Source organism: Diabrotica virgifera, chromosome 2, assembly GCF_917563875.1.
Source record: "Diabrotica virgifera virgifera chromosome 2, PGI_DIABVI_V3a".
Taxonomy (NCBI): Eukaryota; Metazoa; Arthropoda; class Insecta; order Coleoptera; family Chrysomelidae; genus Diabrotica; species Diabrotica virgifera.
In genome coordinates this window covers 74318048-74336889 of record NC_065444.1, presented here as the reverse complement: position 1 = coordinate 74336889, position 18842 = coordinate 74318048, and the positions used below count along the sequence as shown (strand labels likewise).

Sequence of the window (18842 nt, the reverse complement as noted above, 5' to 3'; positions counted from 1 at the left end):
CAGTGATTTGGTGTTTATTTAAACAAATTTGCATTTTCTGTCGTAAAGTATCAATGAAAAACATAATATTTTAATAGAAAGGACTCAAAAATGTCATTATATGGCATTATAACAAGTTATTTTGAATCAAAACAAGTTTTTGATCAGATTTTATAGTGTAAAAAACGTTAAAATACCGTTTTTTACATTTTCCTCCATTCCCAAAATACATCATCATCAATTTGGCTGAAAATTTGCCCACAGATAGCCAAAAGATAGGACTTTAAGTGGTTAGAAGGATTTGAATTATATTACAATACCAAAAAAGTTACATGCAGTAATATCAGACTCAAAAGTATATATTAGTCCAGTCGGGATATCATTTGACCTTGAATGCCGAGCTGCCCAAAATTTTATTTTTCTGATCTTTAGGGGAGTCAATAGTAGCCTAAATTCAAAATCACGAATGAATTCCTCCGTTACGTTAGCCGCCATCTTGATTTTAAAGGAGAACCTGTTGTGCTCAATATCTCCGCCATTTTTAACTTTTCGACAAAAATGGTAGGAACTGAATTTGTTCCAAATAAATCGTACTTACAATTATTACAATTTCTTTTTAACAATTTCTGTCGTGAGGTCGATATTTTCGAGTTAATTGTACTTACAGTAGACGCCTATATTTTTGACTATAATATTGCATGTAATTTTTTTGGTATTGTAATATAATTCAAATCCTTTTCACCACTTAAAGTCCTATGTTTTGTCTATATGTGGGCAAATTTTCAGCAAAATCGATTATGATGTATTTTGGGAATGAAGAAAAATGTAAAAAACGGTATTTTAACGTTTTCTACACTATAAAATTTGATCAAAAGCTTGTTTTGAATCAAAGTAACTTGTTATAATGCCATATAATGACATTTTTAGTCCCTTCTATTAAAATATTGTTTTCCATTGATACTTTACGACAGAAAATGCAAATTTGTATAAATAAACATCAAATCACTGTAAAATCGCATAAAATATAATTTTGAGAAAAAAAGAAGAAGAAGATTTTTTGGCCTTAAATATCTTATTTTTACGTCCCGCAGAAGCTATATACCAATTTTCAGACAAATCGGAGATCCAAAATTTTTTTTGCTCCAAAATTGAGTGATTTGAAATGGTGATTTGAAATTTGAAATGTACCCCTATACAAAATACCTACCTACTGAGAAATACGATTTTCGATTTGATTACCGGTACTCAAATACAAACGTAACAAAAGTAATCATAGTAATCAAAGTAACGAATACTGTAAATGATTACTTGTTATATCGGAATCAAAATACCTACCTACTGAGAAATACGATTTTCGATATGATTACCGGTAGGTACTCAAATACAAAAGTAACAAAAGAAATCATAGTAATCAAAGTAACGAATACTGTAAATGATTACTTCATACAAAAGTAACGATTTGTAACGAATACTCGAAAGTAGCTATAATCAACATCACTAGTTCTGATGAGACCAGAATACATATTTCTCTAGGGTAGCGACCGAAAAATGAAAGTGTACCGAGGACGAGGAGAGCGATTTGCAGAATGGAATTGGTGCAGGTGGTTCCTGCATGATCTGGGGTGCAATTTCTATGGGAGTACGAATCGATCTTGTTTTATTTCGTAGGGCTGTTTCACATTATAAGAATTTTGAACGTGCGAGGGTTTTCTCGTGCGGTAGTTTTGACGCACTTGTCCTCTTCACACAATAAGAATTGAGTCGCACGAAGATATTTTGCTGTGATTGGTATATTATTTGTTTTTCAAACTTTGTGGCTGAGGTAGGTACATGATACGATATCTGATATGTATCTATCATTACGATGTATCATTACAAATGGGTATTTTTTGTCGATGCTTTTGTCCTAATGTAGGTATAGTCGGGGCAAACGACCCTTAATGCACAATTCTTATAATATTTGCACAAATCTGCCGCAATATAATCAAATTTTAGTGTTTCTATATCAAATATTTTACCGTTTTTACTATTTCTATTCGCGGTGTGCAAGTACTTGGAAAGGGAAACGAGAAACGACCGTGCGCGAGTCGCGGAGAAATATTGCAACTATCTTAAATAATTCATATTGTCAATTGAAATTGTCAAATTGACGTATATTTCATACCTTCTGTCATTGACGCAGAAAAATTATATATTACTCCACAATATTGATATGATATGCAATTATTATATAAAGGTAAATTTAATTAATTGTATTTTGCTTGCAGTACTGCATTTTAATAACTGATTTTATTTACTACATACAATTGTTTACGTTTGCTAAACATAACCTGCATCTTATTTTTTCTTCTTATTATTTTTTTGGACTATGGTCTTGACAATTATCCAGCAACCAGGACTAATATAATTGGCCAATATAATTAAAAGTGCGAATAAAAGTACAGAGCGTAGAAATAGAGGTCGCTTTGCCGAACTTGCACGGTCCCAATAGGGTAAAAAATAACCGAGATAGAAACGTTTAAATCTTAAATTTTGCTGCGAGAATCATGTAAACGGGGCCATTTAATCATTTATTTTTAAAAAAGTAAGGGGTTCAAAATATTAAATTTAACTTGGTTTAATAGCCCTTGGAATTAGCTTTCAGATGGATTTTAATTGAACCTGATATAAAAAATCCTCCGTAAAAATTAACGGAGTTATTTTTAAAAAACAACAACATTTTTTGGAAAAATTTTTAAAAGATAAATTTTGAAAAATTTTTAGAGCGTAAATTTTAATGCTATCGACTCGTTCGGGTACTCATTTCATAGATATTGCCATTGATTAATAGCTACACAGGGTGGTTTATAATCAATGATATTGCTAAGGACTTTGAGAAAGGTTTAATAAGTTTATGTTATAAAATGCATCACTTTCCCGTTATTTAAGCCATTATTTAAGAAATACTTAGATTTGGGTACTCGCCGAAAAAAATATACATTTAATTACCTATAACTCACTTTAAGTTAATATCGTTAATATTAAAAGATTTTTCTAGTATAGAGTTTATTTCGTTTTTTATTAGCTTCAATTTTGGTAATAACAACTTTTTTGTAAAAACTTATAGTTTTTGATTTATTTGTGAAAAATCGGTTAAAAACATGCATTTTTCTCATGGAAAATTAAAATCTTTGATCTTTAATAACTCAAAAGTTTTGATTTATTTAAATAACTATATATAATAAATTTTGTTTAGAATTTGTCCCTCTATCGAATTATGAGGTTATTCTTAATAAAATAATTTTCACCCCCGAGAAGGGGTGGCATCCACCTCCAGGGTAAAAGCGTAAGTTAACACCATGTCACCTTTCTTGAGATACCACTCACTAATTTTCATGTAAATCGATGGAGGTTCAACGAACTCGGAAGTAATAATTCATATCCACCTTCAGTAACTGCACTAAGATACAAGAATAGAAAAACCGCTAAACGCCGTAAAAATTAGTGGCGCACAGAATATTCCAGCTAAAAAAGAGCTGATATGAATATTACGTGGCGCAAAAATTTATTTTCATTTTGATGGAAAATAAAATTATAGTTCTATTTTGAAATATTTTTCCATTGGCATTTGTAAAATTTGAAGTAGAACGCGCCAAAAAAGAGTAACTTTGAGACAGTTTGCATTTATTTGAAGCTCTTTTGTGGCACGTTTTACTTCAAATTTAGCAAATATTATAGAAAAATCTTTCAAAATAAAACTAGAATTTTATTGTTCATCAAAATGAAAATACATTTTTGCGCCACATAATATTCATATCAGCTTTTTTGTAGCTGTAATATTCTGTGCGTCACTCATTTTTACGACGTTTAGCAGTTTTTCTTGTATATATCAGAAGTTTTTCAAAGTTTTTTATAAATTAAATGTATGAACTTAAATGAAATGATAAATTACTTTTAATGGGAAATAAGCCACAATTTTACCAAAAAAATTATTTTATTAACGTTTCGAAGCCCAAATCGGGCTTCAAACTTCGGGGTTTTTTTCGAAACGTTAATAAATTAATTTTTTTGGTAAAATTTTGGCTTATTTCCCATTAAAAGTAATTTATTATAAAAATGCCACAAGAAAATAGCTTCAGAACAACATTAAATGAAATGAACATCGATTCACTTACACGTGAAGCGTTATAGATGGTCGCATTATCGCCCTAATGATCTAGTGAATACGACATTAAACTTGTCATAGGACTTGTCAGTAGGAGTTCATATCCCAGCCATCCCACTACTTTTTTTCAATACCAGTCTTTGTATCCATCGAATGTACACTAGATTTTTTTTCGGAATAGATTTAAAAAATATATATACATATATCGGGATGACTGGCAAAATAAACTCGGATCGCCCGATCAAATTTAGCGTCGTAACCACTACAACTACAATCTACATATACAATTTAGGCGATAATGGTTAAATAGATTATACATTTGGATCTCGATAACTTCTAAACGGCTTAATGATTTTAATCATTAAACATTAGTTTGAATGGTACTGATAAGTAGTATCAGATCCATCTAGGTCAAATAAGATAACTGAAGGTCTGTATCTGTAGAGTAGGGAGTGTGAGTCAAGTTTCACAGCACTTAGGCCACAATTGACCCATTGTGCATCCTCCCAGGGTGTTGTCGTCCTTAGTTGATTATCCATCCTGCCATTTCCAGAAAGGTAGACAAATCACCAGGGGAGATCTTCCTTATGTCGGCAGGTATAGGCCAAGTAGGTATAGGCAGGTATAGACAGTTTCGTCATCTCGTTCACACCTCCTGATAACTGAAGATTATAGGATTTAGTTAGCTTGAAAGACCTTTTTACCATAAGAAATGGGTTTAATCTTACTTATGCAGGGCCGTAACTATCATTGGGGCAACCGGGGCAGTGCCCCGGGGCCTCCGACGAAGGGAGGCCCCGTGCATTGATTTTAACGAGGAAAAAAATATGTATTTTAAAAGCCGATCCCAACGAAATATTTTCAACTGACACAATTTTAAAAAGATCGCAACATAGTTTTAATTTTTCACTGGGGAAATTAGTCTTTTAGACTAAAATGCAATTGGAACAAAACAGGACCTCTGAGGCCTGAGATAAGCTGGGGCCCCCGAGCCTTAACATAAAAATTTAAATTATTACTTAAGAAATTAGTTATTTGGGCGTAATAAAATCTAAAATGCCATTGGAAGAGGGGGACCCGGGCTAAGCTGGGGCCCCCGAGACCTTTCGTAAACATATAAATTGTGACTGAAGAAATTAGTTATTTTGGCGAAATAAAACTAATATGCAACCGGAATAGGGACCTATAAGGTCCCAGCTACTTTGTCTTAATCAATTTACCCCAGACCACATCTTGGTACGTGAAAGGAACCACGTATTGAAAAGAAAGGTATACATGAGATCAGGTATACATGAGAGTTTTATCCATTGGGCGCTTGGCGCCGGGCACCCAGGGGCCCGTACGGACGCTTCCTTTTATTAATAACAAATTTAATCAGCTAAATAATCGAAGACCATATTTTTTTAAATAGAGAAAAAGACTACTAAATACCTGCGATTTCGATATGGTCTGATTTTAAGACTGATAAATAAGAACTGTGACAACTTTTAAACCAAAGAACGATTCCTTAGAAAATTGTAAAAAATGTATGAAGCTGGAGACAAAGCTTATTATAGAAGATTAAATGAAAGCAACTCTTATAGAGTAAAACCCAATGGAGGCGAAGAGAAGTGTTAAAGCTGTTTATTGTTACCCGTGCAAATTACTGTTATCCCGTTATTGTTACCCGTGCAAAAATCATTAAATTACTTGCTTCTCAAGGACTAGCTTTTCGTTGATCCCATGAGAATTTACCGAGTCGTCATAAGGGAAATTACTTAAGTTGTCTTGTATACTTCGCTTTTGATAACTTCTTAGCTCAGCAATTACAGCGGAATGCGAATAAAGAAAAAGGTTCAGTTAGCTATCTGTCTAACCAAACCACAGTATATAGAGGTTCCACAGTAAAACCACTCCTCTGTCGGCGCTTTGATCTCAAGAAGTAATACCGGCAGTACGCAATTGGTAATTCACCAGTGGTGGATGCGGGTTTTCCCTGTTAAAATCCGTACGTTTCTATGCGACTAGCAATGCGAGAGTGGGGCAAAAGCGACTAAGAATATTGCGCGGTCGCCATGCGCGACTACAGATTTTACTTCCAATTTTTCGGAGAGTGGTTCTACTGTCCCTCTTTATACTGTGACCAAACTTGCGATGAATTCCTGGAAGCGATGAAAACAAAACATGTAGAAACTTTTGACGCTGTAAATGCTTTACTTAAAAACTACGGATCCATCAAACATATTTTTCCAGTTAAGCAATAATAGAGACCACGGTATAATTAACTCGAAATAGAGACAAATAATCAGCAGTTAGAAGTGAATCCAAGGCACTGCATAATCAAATGGATACCTTTGAGACAGGTTAACTTAGATACTCTATTGAGACTGATTTGGGCAAGGATTTTAAAACGGATGAATGCAACAAGCAAAATGAAAGAAACTGTGGAGTTGGATGTGTTAATTGGAGTAGAATTAATGACATTTGAGCTTTGTTGGAGACGTAAGAAATAAATTAAGCGAAATTGAACCAGAAGCCAAAAATATTTTTTGGTGAAGGCCATAATCTCAAGCATATTCTATACATAGAATTGGCCTTCAAAAAAACAAAGAAAAAACATTTTTCGATGAAGCAGTTGAAAGTGAATCAATTTTAAAGGGGCAAGAGATATTCAGAATTGAAGTACCTATGTAATGTTATATGCCACAATATTTCTCAAAATCTTTTAAAGAGAATATAACGCTACAAAGATGTTACACCAGCTGTTAGATGTTTTTTTACGCTAAATAAAGAAGAAGTCAAAAAGTGAGTTAATATTTTATGTGAGGAATATAAAAAAGATGTTGATGAAACCAAAGAGAACTTGCATAATGAAATTATTCATTATAATATCTAACGTCATGCCAAAATTTCAATAAACATTAATTTGAAAATTTGGTGTCATCCAGGAGGTAAAGGCAACTTTTGCCAATTTTTAACTTTACTGCAAGTTTATTTGACGATACCAATTTCTAATGCGTCAGGCGAGCGGTTTTTTTTGGCTTTAAAAACAATAAAGATACATATTATGTATATTGAAGGTTAAAGGATCAAGAAAACATAGACGCAGTATCACTTATCACTATTGTATTGTAAAAAATGAAGAAGTGGGGCAACTGAATTTTGATAGTATATATTAATATGGCAGTTTGCTAATGCCTATATAGTCAAGAAGAAAGTGAGCTAATTTTTGTCTTATATATTTTTTAGAATATGTGTTTTTTGTTTGTCACGTGTTGTTCTGTAGAACTTTCTGTGTTTTTATATTTTTAAATGTATTTTTTGGAATATTTTTTACGTTTGCTATTTTTCTCGTTTGTTTTAAAAATATTTTTTTTTTAATTTTTAAAAATATATGGGTTTTACAATAAACGTTTACAGTTAATGCAGGTTAATGCATGTGTTTTTTTGTTAAAAAAATTGACAACGAATAGCAATGAAGGGGGCCCCTAAATCTCTAGTGCCCAGGGCCCGAAGTTAGGTTAAACCGGCACTGCACGAGATAAAATGAGCACATTAGGATCAGTCCCACCAATACACTGAGTGTGCTTGGCTCACACTGCAGTAGCTTAAGGCACCTTAAGTGCTTTTAAATCAAAGTGAACACGAACGAAGGAACGAATTTGTAAGTGTTCGCTTGCTTATTCGTTAGGTACAAAGTAAGACCATTTACATTGTAGCGAACTTACGCATTCGTTGATAATCCGTCCTCAATGTCAGATACAGATGAAGCTGTAATCATTAGCGCTGCTAATTTTATAGTTATTGCAGGACATGCTGAAAAAAAAAAGAAAAAAGAGAGTGTGCTGTTCACATATATCAAACATTTTTCCTGACCCCCTTACGCTGGGGGTAAATTCCCCAGACCTCCCGGCAGGGGGCCCCCAGATCACATTTACCCCGGGGCCCCCAACATCGTAGTTACGGCCCTGTACTTATGTGGCCTATAACTTAAAAATTCGAATTTTCGCAGATATGAGGTATCGTGGTAACACAGTTAGACGCGTCTAGAGTCCTCCTACGCGCGGTTATTGGCTCAATTCGTAGGTTGTAATTTTGAGTAATTGTCGTAAAACCAAAATTTTCAAAAATTTTGAAATAAAGTTCAGTTCTTCAGTTTTTAGGCTATATATACTGAGGCCTGTATATGTCTAATCCTGACCACTTAGGCACCATTTGAAAGCTTACCTCAATGGGATATTTTGAGATCGGTAGCTTTTGAATAGTATAACCGATTTTCAAAATTAAACATGCATTGGAAAGGTAATAATCACTACTATCAGAAGCCGCAGACTTAAATTTTCGAAATTTTTGAGGGTTTTGGGGAGTAGAACGAAAAACAGACCCCAAATGGTGAGGGTCGTAAAACCCACACCAACTTGGACCAAAATGGATGATTGACATATGGATTGGCAAGCATTTTCGTAAAATTTAAGATGAGATTTGGCCCAGTTTTCAATTCAGTCAGGTTGACAAAATTGAAAATTTTGCGTAGTTATATGTATACAGGGTGAGTGGAGAGGAACGCACCAATCTTTAAGACTGTATAATATACGTAATAATAATTAAAAATAACTCATATTGTGTTGTTATTTGATATTCATTTATTTCCGAGATACGGGGTGTTAAAATTTTTCTTCCAAACTGACGATGTATTTATTGCTCTAAAACCGGTTGAAGTGAGCAAATGAAATTTTGTGGGTTTTAAGACGTAGTTATTGCCCATTTTTTGACATACAATTAAGAATTTTATATTTACCATTGGCGCTCGTACGGGTAATATTCTCTAATTTTTTGGAGACAAAAATGGTACCCCACTCAGATATTTCAAATTAAATATCTTAATGACCAAAGGGCCTATTTTATTACTAGGCCCGTGAGGCACCTGCCTCGGGCCCGTATTTAAATGGGGCCTGGAAAGATCACCAAACACAAAATGTTCATTACAATACCAAAACAAATTTTTAAAATTCTTTCATTTTACGAACAGGCAATGATAAATGATAACCATAAGAGTTATAATTAAGTGGATAGGAGCAAACTTTCGGCCTCAAAAATCTAATAAATATTAAAAAAAAATAGACGCACAATGAAAAATTACATTATTACCAGAGGGCCGAATGTCCCTTAGAATAAAAAATAAAAAGTTTCTTTTGAATAAGATATGTACATATTTAAAATTAAAAATAACACTCAATTTTCTCCTTTTTTTCACTCCTGTAACCTTATTAAAATAAACATTATCGAAGATTTCAGAGAGTTTCGGCCCTCGGTAGTAACGTAATCTTTTATTCTGCGTTTAAATTTTTCAAAAATACTTATTAGATTTCTCAGGCTTCGAAAAAAATGAATGCATTTAAACCGAAAGTTTGCGCCTATCCCCTTATAGACCTGGATCCCGCGCACCAAAAAAAAGTTGATTAATAGCAAGCTGAAAATTTGTTAATAGCTTATCAGTATCTAGTCGGACAAACTTTGATGTATGGGAACTCTGGAACAGGGGAAGTTTTAATTGTGGAACAGTTTAAAGATTTGGAACGTCATATTACGAAAACGTTTCGTGTATTTTGTCGGACAGAACATCCAATTGATTTGTTACCCTTTCATTACACTCTCATGCAAAAATCAGACTGCTATTACTACTCAACATGATTCTTGTCATTTGATATGTTCTTCGTGTTCCAGTCATTAAAATGCTCAGTTGGTGATAAACGCCAGTCTGATTGTTGCACGAGGGTTTAATGAAATGGTAACAAATCAATTGGAAGTTCTGTCCGACAAATAACATGGAACGTTTTCGTAATCTGACGTTCCAAATTTTTAAACTGTTCCACGATTAAAACTTCCGCTGTTCCAGTGTTCCCGTACATTAAAGTTTGTCCGACTAGACACCGGTAAGCTATTAACAAATTTTCAGCTTGCTATTTTAATCAACTCTTTTTGGTACGCTCGATCCAGGTCTATTAAACAATGTTTAATTGTTTAAATATAAATTTTATTTATTATTAATAAAAATTTTATTTTCTTGTGCAACTATATTTCTATTAAATAATTAATACATTTAAAAAAGTTATTATTATTATTAAATTATATTTAGGGGCCCGAAAATTGTGTAGTGCCTCGGGTCTGATTTGAAGTAAAATAGGCTCTGAGTGACCATACATTGTATGGTCGCTGGTTCGCAGCAAAATCTCTTTTTCGGAGGACCATGTCCCCCTTCCTCGTTTGTCCTAACTCTGCCTTTCACTAGAGCTGGTTACCCAATCTCCAGCAAGGTTGCTCAGGTGTCCGAAGTTTACCCGTATGGTCAAAACCACAATAGGGAACTTACACTAAAAAATTTTTTTGCATAAAATTGTTAATTTATGTTTAAAAATGTTATATTCAAAATATTACGTCTTAACAATGAATAGTGTACGTACAACATCTGATCAAAGCTCCGCGCCTAAAATTTCCGTTTCAAACAACTTCAAAAGCGCGAGCTTGGGTCTGACGTCACAGGCCACATTTATCGTTTTCGCCTGTTTGCTTTGAATGCAGTTTGCCATTGCCAGTTGTGCGTATCGAATAACTGTGACGTTTGCTCGGTATTTATGTTATTGTATTTAGTGTAGTTTAGTGTATTTAGTGTGTAATATACTTTATCAAAATGGAAAACAAATCTGCGCAATATAAGTACTGTATAGTGCCTGGATGCACCTGGATGCATCAAAAAGTTCTTTTTTATGAAATTACTTTTGTCGTTTCTTGTGTTGAAAAAAGAAACAAGTAACTTAAAAATAAACAAAACTTAGTAATAAAAGTAAGAGTAACTAAAAAGTATTGGTGGTACTATAGTATGCGGTCTACAGTCATGTTTCTACTATAGCTTGCGGTCTACCGAGGGATGCTGTGTGAGTATACCCTATTCCACGAACATACGCCTGTTTTGGATTACTTCGACAACGAATATTTTACTGTGCAAAATAAGAAGAACGAAAGTAAATTGCAAATTACATTGTTGTTTATTGGAATAATTATTAGCGCCATTTACTTTCGTACTTCTTATGTTGTACAGTAAAATATTCGTTGTCGAAGTAATCCAAAACAGGCGTATGTTCGTGGAATGGCCCATATAAGCTGAGATGATAAAGATATTAACTTGTAAAATTACAATAATGATTCTTCTTATTTATGCGTATTATTAACTTTGTAAAGAAGGGTTTTGTTGGCTATCGGTACGTCTGCTAATCACCATAATCTTTTCTCAGAAGGCTTTGAACACAATAATGAAAGGCTCCAGTAGGTACTAATAAACATTACAATCAAATATAATAAACTTCATAAAAATTTAGTTTCTTTATTATTATGCAAATTACACCGTAATCTTTTCCAGGATATACGAAATCCTTCGATTAGAGTTAGGTAGATGAAACCCACGGGGAAAACCGTTTACTATAATACATATAATGGTACCAATTTCAGTTTGAAACTAAGCTGATTGGGGAACTACTTACAATATATAAGATGAACATAAATAATACGTAGGAATTTTCAATTAAAGACGATTAAAATGAAGTGTTGTACTTAATCGCTTTCTTTTGAAAACCCCTCGTGAGTAATAATACTTATACGTTATAAACACATTAGTAATTTTTAAAGATTTATAAATTTGACTTTAAAGTAAATAAACTGATTGTAGAACTATGCAAGAATACAAATAATAGCTGGTAATATCCATTTAAATACGATTAAAATGTAATACACCCGTAATACCTAATCGTAGACGTAGATGACTGTGGCCTCTGACGTCAGACCAATAGAAGGACGTTCAAGAGCCTCCTAAGATATTTGAATTTTATAGCATTTTCAAAGCGCCGTAATTAGTGTACGGGTTAAAAATATTTGTTTTTTTCGCATGCAAGCGTTTTAAGATCATGTTACCTTATGTTTTTTAATATTATTTTAATATTTAAAAATTTATGCAAGTTCCCTATTCATGAAGGTGATGATAGGAGGATATGAATAGAAGTGTACCGGCGTGTCTGCTCGAAATTTGCTAAATAGTGTGCTATAACAACACTGCATTTGATATGTGTATACGATTGCACGGCCGAGAAAGTTACCCAAGTCAAAGCAGAGTAGCGGAAACAGTCGAAAAGTTCCAAGCGCATGTATAGTACGCAAAATACCGCAGCGACTCCTATTCTCATTTAAAAAATGATCCGATTACGTCATCACGCCCAGATGGATGACGTCAGTAGTCTGATATATATGCCAAAAAAATCATAATTTTAAAATAAAAATCGACCTGTTTCGTGATTTAATTTCAAAATTGCTCATTCACGAAAAAATGAATTTATTCCTTTTATTTTCACCATATGCTGTATATGTAATAAGCAATTCGCTTAAATGAATAATACAATTGTTAAGTTTCTAGTAATTCCAAACTAACACGATTTTTAGGCGCAGATCGGGTACTACATTCTGAAGACACCAATTACTTTTTGACTTCTGGAAATAGGTCCAATTTGGACACTTACGATCCTGAAGACATTCTGACTAGCGACAGATGGAGACTGTTACTTACCAATTTTGCAAAATACAGGTAAATACAATAACTTTTTTTAAATAAAATTATTAAAAACCTTAAAATAATTATAAAAAACAATTTGATTTCCATCATGGCTGGCGATAATAGACCTGCAAGGGCCCCAAATGAGCTATTTTTCGGCTGGTGTTATTACAAAATACTAATTTAACCCTTTCAGCCCTAAATTCTTTTTTTTTTTCAAAGGTAAAATTTTTCTGTTGACTTTTCTTCAATTGAACAATTAAAAAACTGAAAATATTTTTTATAATATTTTTTACAAATTGGTGGCAATTGCCATTAAGAGGTTATTACGGCATAAATAAAGTACCTATGTATACCTACATAGGTATATAATGTTTTATTACAGAACGCATGTACCTATAAAAATATATTATGTTTTATTGACGTCTTGTATGATAATTTTTGAAACAATTTATGTATTTTATATTATGCCTAATTCACCTCAAAAATTTCAGACTTCTATGCCCCGCATGGATTTGGCTTGCCTCTAATATACTGATTGAGAGAAAATTTTCCCTTGAATGTTATAATTGTATCTTCTGTACATAGTTATTTTATTCAAGTATTAATTCTTCGCAACGTTTTTCAAAGCGCTGGTAATTATTTTCTTTACTTTCCTAAGTTTATCGTTATTAGTCTTGTCGGTGTTGACATCTGAGATGATATCTCAAATGTCATCAGATACATACCCAGCTAACATTGTTCGTATATATGACGTCAAACAAACGTCAACATTTTGGGAGAAGATAATCAAAAGTTACATCAAATTTTACCTAAAATATACGTATAAAAGTCACAGCGATGTTACGTAACAGTTTTACGTAATTTCTACGTAACCTTTTTAACGTCACAAAAACGTCACTTTCTAGTTGAATTTTCGGTATAAATAATATATAAGGACTTAAAATTATTGTGTAAATAAAACCACATACATGATGCTAACAAATTTATTAAATATTTGAAATAAACATTTATTATGTATTTGACTTTTATGTGAGAGGAAGAGACAAAATTATTAATAGCTACTTTATATAATACATAAACATACCCTTAAAGTAATCTTCATTCTTAAAGTGTAAACTGCACACTTTTATATAACGACTAGGCTGCTTTCCCATCTTTAGAAGATATTTCCATACATTTCCTTTTTCAACTAAACTGTCATTGAATAGAATTCTATCTTGTCTATCCTTTTTAGGGAAAGAATGAAACGATAAATTAATATTACGCTTTATCCAAGAATCACATTGAGGCACACAACAATCATAATTCGATTTTTTTACCATAACTCGATAAAAACAAACGCGATTTTAAGCACGGACATGAAAGGTTATGTATTAATGTCTATTGGAAAGGTTCGTAATAAATACGCGATGGCGCTGCAATCTTAAACGAGATTGCTACGGTGGCAATGTCACCAAAAAGCCACGTTTTAGGGACGAATAAATTCATACGTATTAAATACCTACCAAAGAGCCACGTTTCAGAAACGAATAAATACATACGTATAATATACGTGTAAATATTTCATATCACTAACGTCATTTTTTGGTAGATGTTACGTAACAATACAAAAAAACCTAAATTTAACGTTAAGGTAACGTTATCTTGCTAGCTGGGTATTATGTAAATTATTACGTAAGCTTTCAAATCGGTTTCGGGACATATCGATATCTTTAATCAAATTGAATTGTGTCCGGGGAGTCCAATAAAGTCTTAGTCTCAAATGGTGATTCTTCTGAACAGTCACTTTCATCATAACGAAAATTACTTTCACTTGGTCAATCGAAAATACCATTTGGAGGTATAACTTTTCCGGTCTTCCAAATATTTTTTTTCACTTTTTTATGCTTTTGAGGAATTTCTTCCTTTTCTAATGGTACTTCCTCCTCGTCTGATGTTGATAGGTGATAGATAGATCAGCCCCTTCATCTTCTATATCACAACAGTCGTCATTTAGGACAGCTAATGCTTCTTACTGCTTGGACAAGGGTCGCATCAACTTCAGTTTTCCCTTTCTCGTAAAATACAATTATTGTATAGAAATCTCATCTGAAAAGAATTAATTGTTGAAAATCTTGTCATAAATTCTGATCTATTTAATCCACTTTTGTAACTGTAACACCTACTGGTGCCATTTGTACGCCTTTTATAGGACCATACCAAAAGTTAGGAAGTGCAATGACAATTACAATTTATACCTAAATGAACTTTTCATAAGGTTAGTTAGAAAATACCAAGAGCTACATGTTTTTTCAACACAATAGCAATATTAAAACAAATGCTTACGCTTACCAAGAGAAAATGGATCACATTCACCAGCCATTACTTCAAGTAGAACAACAAAACCTGTTTACATTCGAAATGCCTCAAATACAAATATATATATTATCGGTTTACAACGTTCTCCGTCTTCCGATACCCGTTCGCCATTTCTCTCTGTCCGCACATTGATCTACTTGCAGACCTCTTTCATCCATGGCTTTGTTTATTCCTGCTTGCCAACTTTTCCTCGGTCTACCTCTTCTTCTTCTACCTTGCGGTTTCCAGTTTTGTATTTGTTTTGCGATTATGTCTTCGTGCATTCTTTGTACGTGACCAAACCATTGTAGTTGTATTTCATTGATTTTGTCATTTATTGTATGTGTGACCTTCATTATTTCTCGTATTCGTTCATTGGTGACATGTTCTCTTCTTGATCTTCCTGCAGCTCTTCTCCAGAAATCCATTTCGGTGACCTCTAACATTCGTGTTGCTTTTTCCTTTATAGGCCATACTTCGCAGCTGTATGTTATGATGCTTTTCACTACGGCGTTATAGATCTTTTTCTTGTTTTGGTTGTTTATCTGCTTGTTCCAGAGTACTGAGTTTAGGAGCGTAATTGCTTTCCTGCCCTGAGTATTTCGTTCTTTAATGGCTCCGTCCAGTGTTTCATCATTCGTGATTTTCATACCTAGGTATTTATATTCGTTACATTTATTGATTGTTTCTCCACCTTCTAGTATCAAGTCCTGCTGCGTTCCACCGATATTCATATATTTGGTTTTTCTTATGTTGATCTCTAGTCCCCATTTCCTGCATGTATTCCTCTATTAGCTTTCTTGTCATGTAGCAGATATCATCGTAGTCTTGTGCTATTAGTATTTGGTCGTCTGCGAAGCAGAGTATATAGTGTATGGTCATTTAGTGGGAGTCCCATGTTCTTGCATTTCCGTTTCCAATTTTTAAGAGCTTGTTCTAAATATATTTTAAAAAGTGTTGGAGAGAGGCAGCATCCTTGTATTATCCTCAAATACAAATATATACATATAAATCATCTTACATGGACTGTAGCCGCCCTCTATTAGACTTACATTGAAATTAAATAAGTCGTATCACAGATGTCTGTGCGGAATTATCCGAAGGGCGCTTATCGTTGATTGATGAATATAGGGGGTTTATTCAGTATATTCATCAATCGACGCGCTTATGCTATTTGTGCAGGCGCGGACCTTATACCAAAATAGTTGGTGTACCTATTATTTGCTAGTCTTTTGCCTTAGTCCTAGCGCCGGGACTGATTCTTGGGTATTCACCAAACTTTGCTTTAGCGGTGAGCTCATCTTTTTATGGATTAAAATCATTGGAAATCGTAATGGATGGAAGCAATGTGGAAAACGTAATAAATTTATCATCAAACAGAAAACACTTCTCGTTAATGATTTTTATGTTTTACTAGAAACACACCATTACCATCTTTAGATGTGTATTCCGTAATGTTAAAGTGAATTTTTTTTACAGGAATCCAACTCCAGAAGAGAGCAAAATCTTGCAAAATATAACCTGGCCCAAAGTACAACCAAACAACTTCGTCTACCTGAACCTCAATAATTCTTTGTCTATTGTACAGGATCATCCAAAAAGCAACACTTATTTCAAATGGGTAGAATTATATGAGCAGTATGCTCGAAAACCGTATATTAACTTCTAGGAACAGATTGTTTGTTGTAACTCCTTCTTAAATAAATTTTTCTTGTTGTACTGATGAAAGTGCATATCGTGGGCGTACTGGTAAAATCCACTAACTCCATTTTTTTTTCAATTTTGACGTTTTAATACCATTAAATCCACAAACATCCATTTGTTAACCGGAAAAACCCTACATCTCCAAATTCGTCATGCACCGTGCTTAAATGTTACATTCAATGACAAAGAAAATCAACTAACTCCACCTTTTTCTAAGTTTTTATGAATAAAATAATGTTTTTCCAAATATTTTTGTACAAGTATGTACACAACACCTGTGGATAACATCCCTTAAAATCATATCCAGGACCAAAACTGGAACAGCCAGTATACCCGATTTTTAAGAGGTAGTTTAAGAGGTAGGTAGGTATAGTAATGTTTAAATGCGTTTTTCTCGAAACTTTACTTTTGTGAGTTAGTGGATTTTCCCAGTACGCCCATGATATTTTCCAAATATTTTTGTACAAGTATGTACACAACACCTGTGGATAACATCCCTTAAAATCATATCCAGGACCAAAACTGGAACAGCCAGTATACCCGATTTTTAAGAGGTAGTTTAAGAGGTAGGTAGGTATAGTAATGTTTAAATGCGTTTTTCTCGAAACTTTACTTTTGTGAGTTAGTGGATTTTCCCAGTACGCCCATGATATTTTCCAAATATTTTTGTACAAGTATGTACACAACACCTGTGGATAACATCCCTTAAAATCATATCCAGGACCAAAACTGGAACAGCCAGTATACCCGATTTTTAAGAGGTAGTTTAAGAGGTAGGTAGGTATAGTAATGTTTAAATGGGTTTTTCTCGAAACTTTACTTTTGTGAGTTAGTGGATTTTCCCAGTACGCCCATGATATTATACTATTTTGATTTATTTATAGTTTAAAAGATGAGGAAATTTGTGAGTAACCAAAGAAAAAATCGATCTGCAAATCCGATATCGGATGGTAAAATGTTATATGACTAGCTCTAATGGAATATATAAACAGAATGGATTGGTTCATGCAGTCGCCCTTAAAACTTATAATGCCCACGTCGCACAGTGGTTCCAAATGTTGAAAACCAGGTGATGAGATAAAATAAGAAGTCCCTATTTAGGGATTTTCATGTTTACAGTTGTTTTCTCATACTATCGTAGATTAGGAATACGCAGGTATAAGGATCAGACCGGATCTACACTGCGCGTCATAGAAAACGGGCACCCCAAAAAATGGGTAATATTTAATGTCTTGTATCTCCTAAACCTGTTGCCCGATTTAAGTAATTTTTTAATATGTTATAGTCTTATTCTTTAACAATATCGCTGTAATAATATTGTTGCTAAATAGGTACATTTTCATTGTATTTTTTTAACATTCTGTTTTTTGATTCATTCGCCTATGTTGGATAATTCAAAAGTTAGGTACTTTGACAACTAGACATGTTCTTCATCGGTACAGGGTGTTTCTAAATAATTGCGACAAACTTTAAGGGGTAATTCTGCATGAAAAAATACTGACCGTTTGCTTTATAATCGTATGTCCGTAAATGCTTCGTTTCCGAGATACGGGATGATGAATTTTTTCTTACAAACTGACGATATATTTATTGCTTTAAAACCGGTTGAGATATGCAAATGACATTTAGTAGGTTTTAAGAGATAGTTATTGTGAATTTTTTGACATGCAATTAAGAACTTTATATTTACCATTGTCGCGCATACGGGTAATATGACCGATCATATTACCCGTATGCACGCCAATGGTGAATATAAAATTTTTAGTTGTATGTTAAAAAATGTGTAATAACTACGTCTTAAAACCCACCAAATTTAATTTGCATGTCTCAACCGGTTTTAAAGTAATAAATAAATCATCAGTTTGTAAGAAAAAATTCAACATCCCGTGTCTCGGAAACGAAGCATTTGCGGACATACGATCATAAAGCAAACTGTCATTATTTTTTAATGCAGAATTACCCCTTAAAGTTTGTCGCACTTATTTAAAAACACCCTCTTCTGATGAAGAACATGGCTAGTTGTTAAAGTACCTACTTTTTGTATTATTCAACATAAGCGAATTAACCAAACAACAGAATATTAAGAAAACCTCAGGCTATAGT

The 18842-nt window shown here is 33.4% G+C and overlaps 1 protein-coding gene across 2 annotated transcripts in view; it reads left to right on the top strand.

Moving 5' to 3' along the window:
- Window positions 1–16754, top strand: part of LOC114329493 (venom carboxylesterase-6) — a 337686-nt gene extending 320932 nt beyond the window's left edge. For both annotated transcript variants that reach the window (XM_050643792.1, XM_028278620.2), the window contains exons 10-11: window positions 12587–12728; window positions 16515–16754. In XM_050643792.1, the coding sequence (XP_050499749.1) occupies window positions 12587–12728; window positions 16515–16704 (332 nt within the window). In that variant the 3' untranslated portion in view covers window positions 16705–16754. The remainder of the gene's footprint in view (window positions 1–12586; window positions 12729–16514) is intronic.
- Window positions 16755–18842: the final 2088 nt, after the last annotated feature.